Raw genomic sequence first — 10,650 nt, forward strand, 5'->3', positions numbered from 1 at the left:
CACCATCTGTGGGCCACCCGGACTTGCCGGATCTAGACACTGTCGATGGTATAACCATGAAGTATACCCACAACAGTGTAGCAACATTCCTACCAGTGCGTCCAAGTCGTTATCCCCATACCTCTTACTTTCATGTAAGACTCGATTTTTCCGTTCAGGTAATGGGAGTTGGGAGGGAAGGGGGGCTAAGGGCTAACCCGGTTCTGAATTTTTTTTTTGCTTACCAGTTAAGTTAGCTCTGAAGCAATATATGTAGACCCGCCTTCTCTAGAAGGATGCAGGCATTTACAGCTTACACTTTCAACATTTCTTTCCCCAGGGCAGCATTTGTATTTTTCCTTTCCTAAACTGTATTCTGTACTATCTTTTACATAAGCTTGTTGTATCCCAGCACAGTGCTTCATGGTTGAAACTCTCTCATGTATGAAACCGTCTCATCTACTTTTGTGTTTCTAAGACTTAAGCAATATATCCATATCCCTGTCATTTTGATTATTTATGCATTTCCTTCTTGGATTCATGCAGCTGACCTGTTTGATGAAAGGTCGGCACCAGCCTCCATTCACAGTGCTTCCAAGAGTGCGCTAGAAAACAACAATGGTGTCGACAGGCTCAGCAGCCTGCCTGATGAGCTGCTACACCATGTGATGTCCTTCTTACCAATGTCGGAGGTCGTGCGCACGAGTCTTCTCTTAGTCAGGTGGCGCAGTCTCTGGGCCTCTACACCATTCGTCCATATTGATTACCAGGACTTCAAGGATGAAAACAAGCCGAGGGGTGTGGATGACGAAAAGCTGAAGGAGTTTGGAGACCACTTGCTGCTCTTGCGTGATGACGCTGTTTGCTTGGATGAGGCACGAATCTTTGTCACTCATGGCAGTAGTTGGAATAATTTTGCATGGGTTCGTCATGCCATCAAGCACAAAGTTCGTCTCCTCCAGGTTTCTGGATCGGTCCACTCTCCCTATTTGGATAGCACATCAATGTTTCCTTCTCAGCACCTCAAAATAATCAGGCTCCAATCTCTGTTTTTGTGTCACCGATTCTTTGAGATGCTGAACAATGAATGGTCTGTGGTTGAATATTTAGAGCTGGAGGAATGCAGTTTGATTCGCGTGAAAGAGATCTCATCGAGGTCACTCAAGGTTCTGCATATGATTCACTGCTTTAACGGCGAGGGTCTCCTGATTTGTGCTAGAAGCCTTACCGATCTCTCTATCCTTGACCCCACCTGTCTTGGTGCTATAGTAACTAGGGATTAGTCTTCTCTAGTAAAAGCTTCAGTTACTCTAAGTTCCGAGAGTTTAAATTTTCCTATCGACACAATGGTGTATGGTCATCGTCTACTTGATGGTCTTTCACATGCCACAACACTGGAGTTGCACGCACCATTACACGAGGTACAAATGGGTTCCTTTTATTTTCTGTACCATTACAGGTTTAGGTGAATATATTTTCTTGGCTTGTTTGTATTGTTGTAACAAGCTATGAAGAGAACATCATATCATCAACTATCCAACTTTCTTTGTTCAAAATGAAGCTCGCATTTGAGAGAGGTATGCAAACATGCCCAATGTTCAATAACCTCACAAGCCTGCTGCTGGGGGATTGGTGCATGGGTGCCGACTTCTACCCACTTCTTCGCATTCTCCAGGGCTCGAGCAAGCTGAAGGAACTAAATGTGAAGCTCAAAATGGTATGCCCATTCCTCCTAGACATGACTATTATTTGTATTTGCCTGCCTAGAGAGGTTCTGCTGCATTATGTAAAAATAGGAATATCATTTAATGAAGAAGGTAAAGAAAAATATTTGTATGCCTGAACTAATCCTCTAAGTATTATGTTACCCTAATTTTGACACTACAGGAGGAATGTAGTATATGCAAGAAATCTGAATCTGCCTTGTCTTCATCAAGGGCCACACTGTCAGGCAGAGGAAGCTATCCTTCCATTGAGAGGATCAAAATATGTTGTCTTGAAGAAGATCCAAGGGTCTATGCACTGGTTAATGCGTTGCAACCTACCATCAATCCAGATGGCAAGATCAGTATTGAGCGTTGCTAATCTATGTTAATTAAGATCTGACCTTGCTGTTTATGTTAAGACTTGTCACCTTTTGGTAATACTAAGTCTGTAGTCCTTCCAAATGATGCATGTTTGAGATTTTTCGGGTATGAGGCATTTCAACACGCAGTTCTGAATAGCATTGAGTGATCATCCGCCACGGATAGTTATTGCTAAGATTTTGCATGATGTTTGAGCATGCTTACTAAGTACTAATTGATCCAAAAATACTTATGTTATGACCGGTTTATCTTATAGCAGGAGGAAGCCCATTAGTGGGCCTAAATTAGGGGCTTAGCCCATTTATCATTAGGTCATTAGCCTATATATATCTCTGTAATAGCTACGTGAAAGGATAAGCAATAATCAATCTATTATTGCCAACTCCATGAGGAGTTGGCGTTCCAAACCCTAGCCGCCACCCCTCCTCTGTGCGCCGCCCTCCCTCTCCCTCACGACGGCGGCTGGCGCTTTCCTCCCCCGCGATCCTTGCACTTCCATCCCTATAACCTACGTCCCCGGCCTGGTAGACCCCGAGTCTCTACCAATTTGGTATCAGATTCCTCGGTTGCGATCATTTATTCGGGCCAACCCGCCGCCACCATTACGGCCACCTCTGAGACGCCACCGGCCTCCAACGCCGCCGCGCACGTGCCGCCGGGCGCCGAGCCGCCTCCCGTCCTCTCCCCGGTGGAGTTGTCTGCAGCCGTCCGCGACCTCACCATGGCGGTCGCCAACCTGCGGACGTACCTCCAGGGCCCCACCGTCCCACCACCGCAACCATCGGCCGCCGCCATCGCGACCGCTGCCACCCTCCCGACACCACCGCCGGCCTCCACCGGCTACCCGCAGGGGGTGCCGATAACTCAAACTCGGTTCCCACCCTCGTCGTCGCAGCGCCCGGCGTGGCTCGACGCGCCCGTCTTCAGCACGGCGCCCACCCAACCCACGGTGCTGCAGCCGCCGGCGTCACCATCGACGACTTCCCTCGGGGGATTCACCGGCTACGCCAACCCCTACGCTGGGGTCCCTAATGCAGCACTACACCACCGGGCCGCCCGCTGCACAGCCGCCTCATTTCTCCAAACTGGAGTTCGCCACATACGACGGCACTGTCGACCCCCTAAACTGGCTAAACCAGTGCGACCAGTTTTTCCGAGGCCAGCGGACACTGGCGTCCGACCGCACCTGGATCGCCTCCTACCACCTCCGTGGAGCCGCACAGACGTGGTACTACGCCCCCGAGCAGGACACGGGCGGGATTCCTCCGTGGGAGCGCTTCCACGACCTCTGCCTCCTCCGTTTCGGCCCACCGATCCGCGGGAGCCGGCTGGCCGAGCTCGGCCGCCTCCCCTTCACCTCCTCGGTGCAGGACTTCGCCGATCGCTTCCAGACATTGGCATGCCATGCGCCCGGCGTCACGGCTCGCCAACGCGCCAACCTATTCGTCGGCGGCCTGCCAGACCACATCCGCGTCGACGTGGAGATGCGTGAGCCACCGGACTTGCAGACGGCCATGTACTATGCGCGCGCTTACGAGCAGCGTGCCCTCGCCATGCAGCAGGTGTTCCAAGGACGGGGCGCGCGACCACCACCATGCGCCGCCCCGGCCCCGGCAGTCCCCGCTCAGCCACGCCTGGCCCTGCCGGCCGCTCCTCCCGGAGCGCCTACTGCCCCGACACGCCCCTTCCGCCACTTGACGTCAGCCGAGCAGCTCGAGCGGCACCGCAAGGGCTTGTGCTTCAATTGCGACGACATATACGCGCCGGGCCACGTGTGCGCCCGCCTCTTCTACTCGGAAACCGTCGACGACGGGGAAGTGGAGGCCCTCACCGCCGAGATCGCTGCTTCGACGCTCTCCGAGGCCGGTGTCACAACCTACGGGCCGGTCGACGCTACCTCCTTCGTCGTCTCCCTCCACGCGCTGGCAGGCATCAAGACGCCGAAGACCATGCTGCTCCCGGTGACTATCAACGGGGAGTGCCTCACCGCGCTCGTCGACATGGGCTCGACCCATAACTTCCTGTCCGGGGCCACCATGCGCCGCCTCCACTAGTAGAAAAAGGGGCAGTAGGCCCGGTCCATTTGGGCCTTCAGTCCCGGTTCCCAAACCGGGACCAATTGGGCGGGACTAAAGGGGGTACCCTTTAGTCCCGGTTCAAAGTTGAACCGGGCCTAAAGGCCTCGACACGTGGTGCGGCCAGTGAGCTCGCGGTGGAAGGCCTTTGGTCCCGGTTCGTGGTACGAACCGGGCCTAGGTTCTCTGCCGCGGCAGAGAATTGCTATTTCTGCCGCGGCACAGGTTTAGGCTGTACCAGCGTTGCTCTGCCGCGGCAGAGAAACAGGGCGTTTCTCTGCCGCGGCAGAGTTTCAGCAATGCATATATATCATTCAAGAAACCACAAAAAATCGTCATGAATATATATAGACATCGTCAACAGTACACGACATCGTCAACAGCACACGTAATGCATGCATATTTACAATACAACATCTCCTCGACGGATTTCATCCCCCGTCACGATCCGCCGATAGTGCTCTCCACCTGGGGTAAGGGCCTCGGTAATAAAGAATCCCGCGATTTCCTCTTGAATTGTTTTATTTGATCCTCCGTTATGAGAGTGTTCCGCAGGCGTGTCATCTATATTTAAAAAGGGAGATCAATATATGAATGGAACTCAATACAATAGATGGTACTAATTAAGATTAATTGTGAAATTTTGTTATCGTACACGAGTGTGGTGTATACGGGCATCCCCACCCTTGGGACAGGCCATGTCACGCATGAAGGTGCAGACGTAGTATCCACATAAGTTATTCCCTGGTTCCTGCCTCATACACTTTACAAAAAAATAGTTCGATCAAACTAATAATCAAGCATCGTATTGAAAGTAAATATCATATATAAAGTTTCACGACATAGCTATATATATAGTACTACTTACAGGGTAATCTTCAAATGTAAGCTCCGGTTTCCATTTACCCGGAACAGTATTGATGAACCGTTTCCAAGCCCTGCCCGGCAAAAAATAATGAGTAAATGAGTAATTGATTAGTTGATGATATCTTCGAATTAGAACAGATGAAGATGCCAATACGAAATTGATTGAAACTACCTCTGGAGGATGGCAGCCATGTCCGCCCATTCCGCATATTCTTTACGTTTCGAGTCCATGACTTTTACAACTCCAAGGGGAAGATCAATGATTAGGAGAATAAAGTGGAATCTGCACAAGCATAGCTCAATGATTACGAGAATAAAGTGGAAGGTGCACAAGCATAATGTATGTTATATATAACACTCACTTGAAGTTGTAGGGAAAGAATATATCCTCCTTGTCTGCTTGCTTCTCTAAAAACATTACGATGTTGTCCTCTCGTGTCCTTGGGGTACCTGTCGAACCGTAACTTCATGAACTCGTGTTTGGGTCTATGAACCCCAGCGGTAGGAGCTTGCCTCTTTTGTATTCCAGCTTCTTCATTCTCGCATAATTAAATGTATAGCGTACACAAAGAATATAATGAGGATAATTGTTAGTGCAAATGAATGAGCTACAAACTTAATTACACAAATAAATCACTTACGGGGCAGTAGCAACTGATGACAGCTTTGTCGAGGGCGTCTTGATTGAATAACTGAAACAGTTCTTCTAACTCAAGGTTTATCTCGTCTTCCCCCCGGAAGTAATGCTCATCTCTAAGATACACCGTGAGGTAGCTTTCACATCTTCGACAGGCTTTCAGGTACCATTCATGCAACCTTCGCATCTGAGTCCCTAGACGCGCGAGCTCGCCAGGTTTGACGAGATCAGATCCGTATCTATACTTGTTTACCACTTGAGCCGTTGGATAGTAATCTTCGTACTCAACTGATGCTCCCTGAGATCTAGCCGCCCGTTCGATCATCGATGCCATCTCTGGATCATGATATGGCTCCACGATGAAGTGGGGTGCGGCCTGAATGTCCTGCTGTCCAAGCTGGGCGACTTTTTTTGCTTCTTTGCTCGCTCTAGAGGACTGTCCAAGAGAGCGGTCATAATCAGCTCTCAGCTCAGGTCTCTTCATTCTCGTCTCGGCAAAGTGCTTCACCTGTCTCGCGGTCGAATAAACATCTTCTTCGGCGCAAGAAACGCCTTTTGCTCTTCGGTCTGCTCATGTGGTAACAACTCTGGAGTCTCGTGCCCTCATTGGAGTTGATGATCTCTTCGGAGCTGTAGGAGGTGCCGCGGACAGCTTCCTCTTTTGCTTAAGTGGAGGCGGCGGAGTCTCCTGACGAGGAGGAGGAGGCGGCGGAGTATTTTCACGCGGAGCAGACTGGTCATGGATAGGGGAATCATCATCGCGCACAGGAGAATCATCACGCGGAGGAGACTGCACAAGTGACGGAGGAGGCGGAGGTGGCATGCTTGTTGGCTTCTCACCTGGAAACACAATGTTCTCCTTCCGCCATTGCACGGTGGTTCTACGGGCTTCTCCCAGTTCTTTGATTTCCCCATCTTCACCTGCAGGGTGCTCAAGCACCAACCCCTCATAATCTCTCATCACTTCATCCACCATCACAACAAGCAAAGTCGTCTTGGACCGAACGGCAATGGTAAGACCTTGTAGGTAAGAGGATGCCGACCGCCGCCTTGAAGGATAGGTTGAAAACTTTAACATGCAGCTCACAAGGACGGCTCTCGGTGAGATCATCCACGGGGGTAGCGAGGAGGCTCGACCACCTGGTCATCATCATCATCATTATCCACCTGCTGAGAGGAAGCCACGCTGCTTTTCCGGTGTGGTTGAGATTGCAGCGGGGCGAGGGCATTGAGCAATGCAGGATCTACAACCCTCCCCTGAGCCATCTGAGATGTAAGTACTTGGGTTACCATGGTTAATTGGGCTTTCATGGTGCTCATACCCTCCTCTAAGTTAGCCAGGTGGTCTGTTTCCCTTGCCTTCCTCCTCTCATGGCTTTTATCAGGAAATCTCTTCCTTTCCGCAGGAAAGCCATACTTCCACGGAACGGAGCCTTCGTGCCTCGTGTTCGTCCGCCGTGTTCTTTGTTCCCAAGGGCGCGTGTCAGCTCATCGTTCTCTCTTTCGGGCTGGAACAACCCCGCCTCCACGTCCCTATGTGCTCTTTCCAGGGCATCAATGGGAACCTTCAGATGAGCTTTCTTATAGATGCACTTCCCTGTTTCCGGATCCAACGTTCCCCCAATCCCGTAGAACCACTCCTTGCACCGTTCGATCCAACCGTGTGTCCCTAATCTGATCCCTTTATCGGTCGGTTCCGCCTCAGCTGCCTGCCACTTAGGACGGTTAGCCCCGTATCCACCTGGACCCAGAATTTGGTGATATAGCTTCAACGCAGCATTTGCCTTATTTATTTCCGACCTTCTCTTAAATTCTTCTGACTCCGTGCTGTACTTCACGAATTCTTCCCAGTGATTTTTTACCTTCTCATTGTCCGGAGTCTTCTTTATCTTGATAAGGCGGCGCAATCTTTTCTTGTGGCTCTTGAATAGTTCGGCCATCTTCTTCTTGCCAAACTCGCGGAGGGCCTGCTCCATCTTGGCCTTTTCAGCGTCACCCCCTCTTCGGGTACTATGTTGAAATGTGACATGAGCTTGTCCATAATGCTGTTTTTGGCTACATCATCGATATAAAGACCTTGACCTTCTTCCTCTGCAGACAGCACTAGTCCCTTCGGCTTGTGCCATTCTCGAACGGTGATCGGGACGTGGTCCCTAACAAGCACTCCGCATTGAGCTATAAATGCCTTTGCACCTTTCTCTCGGAGCAATCGGTTTACCATCCTTTTCGATGTGGGTGATGTCGTGCCTAACACCGTCATCCAACTTTTTGGCCGGGCCTCGCTTCCTCGACTTTACAGAAGAAGTGCTCGATCCGGAGGGCTAAAAAAGAAATAATTCATAGTCAGTACAATTTAATTAGTTAATGCATCTAGTCGATCAACAGCGGCTTAATTAATTTATATACCTCGGTGATAACTACAGTTCGGGAGCCATTATGATGATCTTGTTCCTCACCGGCGCCAGTAGGATCTTCTTCCTCAATATCCTCCGCTCCCTCACCGGAGTCATTCAAATAAGTTGCGGTGACATCGTCACCGCCATCATCCGGAATAACGTCGTCGTCGCGATCATCCGAGTACCGTTTGCTATGAGTTCCTCCATGAAATTTTCTTGAATTTCATCTCTCTCCATGCTTTCTACAACGACCTGCAAGCTATACATAGGAACCATCATATGATCAAATTAAGGATAATGCAGAAAACTGAAAATGGAGTTACATATGTGTAGTTCTTAACTAAGGATCGATAATATAGTGCTGAAAGCGAGATAGTGCGATTACATGCATACATAGATCGGGTTCATGTTTATTTAACCCTAATACATATCAATCACTACTACAACCACTCAACCGCGCAGACCGGGTCCTAGAGGGCGCCGACCGGGTCCCGAGCCGCGCCGGGTGTGCCCCCAAAGCCACGGAACAACAACGGGAGCATAGCTAACATGAGATCCCCGCATAACGCTCCATCCGGTCCTATACATGTTGTCTAACGCGTACATGTAACGGCGAACGTGCTCGCGGCGAAGGGGGCCGCAAACCCGCCAGGACCGCCAAAGGGGTGGGCAGGCTGCTGAACCGTCGTCCGCGCCGCAGACTGAGTGTAGACGGGCGACGCGTCGATCCATGTGGGAATTGGCGAGGGCGATGGCGGCCACCACGCGGGGCGGCCGTTGCTGGCGGCGGAGGCGGGTGGTGGGGGCGGCGGCGGAACGGCGGCCGGTGGGGGCGGCGCGTGCTGGCCGGCCTTGATCTCCGCGAGCTCGAAACGGATGGCGCGGAGACTGTCGGCGAGGTCCGCCAAAGTAGCGGGCAGGAGGTCGAAGCCCGTGGGGGCGGCGGCGGCCTGGTCTCCGTTGGCGGCGGCGGTGGCTCCCTGCAGCGTGTGGGTGCCTGTCATGGCGGCGGGGGTGGCGGGGGTGGTGTTGGTGGCGGCGGCGGACGCGGCGGCGATGGGGTCGACGGGGGGGCTGTTGGAGCCTATGAGACCTAGGCAATCTAATACCAAAGTGGTAGGGGCTAGGGTTCTACCGGGTCTAGGGCGGAGGTTGTAAGGGTGGAAGTGAGGGCGGAGAGGCTGGAGAGCTCGGCGCCGGCGGCTGGGCGCCGTCGCGGAGGAAGGAGGCGGCGGCTAGGGTTGGTGCGGCGGGGGTGCAAGGGTCTCCCGTCTCCCTTCAGGAGACGAGACAGTAATGATACTGAATATTGTCTGATTAATCTCGAAGGGGTACAAGTGTTTATATAGGAGGAAGGCCTCCTCTAAACCCTAATTTACTTGGGCCAAGCCCCTAATTTACTTGGGCTAAGCCCACAACTAGCCACTAGTGGGCTTCCTGCGTGTATAGGTCAAACTGACCATAACATTTTCTATTTCCATTTATGCCAGCTGATTGTTGTATCAGTATCGGTGGGTCTTTTGAGGCGATTCAACCATTCACATGGATATGCCAGCTCTTCTCCATGTTTCTTTCCCAGTGTGTTGTTGTCAACTTGATCTTAACATTGCACATCTCAAGCTCACAAGTATGGACTGTGTGTGTGTGTTTTACTCTCAGCTAGATATTCAAATTGTAGCTCAAGTTTTTAGCAAGGGCGTTGCTACAACGAGGTCAACCTCGATTTCTCCCTAACACGAGGTCACCTAGACAACCTACGCTTCTTTCCTTTTTAATGCAAAACCGTCGGTCCTAGCCGGAACCAACCATCTGACCACCCCACGCTAGTTCGCTCAAACTTAATTTTGCGGACTGCCGACCAAAAATTCTAACGTTGTTTTTTATTCCTTCCGAGGGAGAAAATCTCATCTCGTCGGCTGATTAAAAATGCTACACCCTCTATTTTTAGACTGAAACAGTAACACCCCGCCACTATACCGGACTGAAAAAGCTATATTTCGTCCCAAAATAATTACGCATCTGATCCGAAAAGCTACATGTCACCTCGCTTGCTAGAAAAAGACATATGAATCGTCTCCTCCGACCGAAAAAGCTACATCTCGCACCGCACGGCCCAACAGAAAAATCTACATCTAGCACCGCCTCCGCCCAACTAAAAATCTACATCTCACCCCACCCAACAGAAAAAGCTACATCTCGCCCAACAGTAAAAGCCACATCTCGCCCCGCTCGACGAAAAAGCTACATCACGCCCAACCCAACAGGAAAAGCTACATCTCGCCCCGCCCGTCTGACGAATAGCTACATCTCGCCCTGCCCAACAGAAAAAGCTACATCTTGTCCCGCCCATCCGATGAAACAACTACATCTCGCCTGACAAAAAAGTTACATCTCACGCCACCTCGCCCAATAGAAAAAAAACCTCGCACCGTCTCGCCTGACGAAAAAGCTACATCTCGTGCCGCGATGCCCGATAGAAAAAACAGCATCTCGCTACATCTCGCCTCCTCCAACCAAAAAAAACTACATCTCGCGCCGCCCCAGCCCAACAGAAAAAGCTACATCTCGGCCCACCCTGCCCGATGAAAAAGCTACATCTCGCGCCGCCT

At 51.2% G+C, this 10,650-nt stretch overlaps 2 protein-coding genes across 2 annotated transcripts; both read left to right on the plus strand.

The window, feature by feature from the left end:
* Positions 1–538: 538 nt before the first annotated feature.
* LOC124651213 lies at positions 539–2,146 on the plus strand. Its single transcript, XM_047190339.1, has 3 exons — positions 539–1,400; positions 1,541–1,696; positions 1,867–2,146. Exons 1-3 carry the CDS (start codon positions 1,326–1,328, stop codon positions 2,062–2,064), a joined length of 429 nt encoding a protein of 142 aa, XP_047046295.1. The 5' UTR covers positions 539–1,325; the 3' UTR covers positions 2,065–2,146.
* Positions 2,147–2,787: 641 nt separating this feature from the next.
* LOC124655810 lies at positions 2,788–4,120 on the plus strand. Its single transcript, XM_047194651.1, has 3 exons — positions 2,788–3,015; positions 3,104–3,581; positions 3,900–4,120. Exons 1-3 carry the CDS (start codon positions 2,788–2,790, stop codon positions 4,118–4,120), a joined length of 927 nt encoding a protein of 308 aa, XP_047050607.1.
* The last annotated feature ends 6,530 nt before the right edge of the window (positions 4,121–10,650 follow it).

This window comes from Lolium rigidum, chromosome 5 (genome assembly GCF_022539505.1).
Source record: "Lolium rigidum isolate FL_2022 chromosome 5, APGP_CSIRO_Lrig_0.1, whole genome shotgun sequence".
Lineage (NCBI taxonomy): Eukaryota > Viridiplantae > Streptophyta > Magnoliopsida > Poales > Poaceae > Lolium > Lolium rigidum.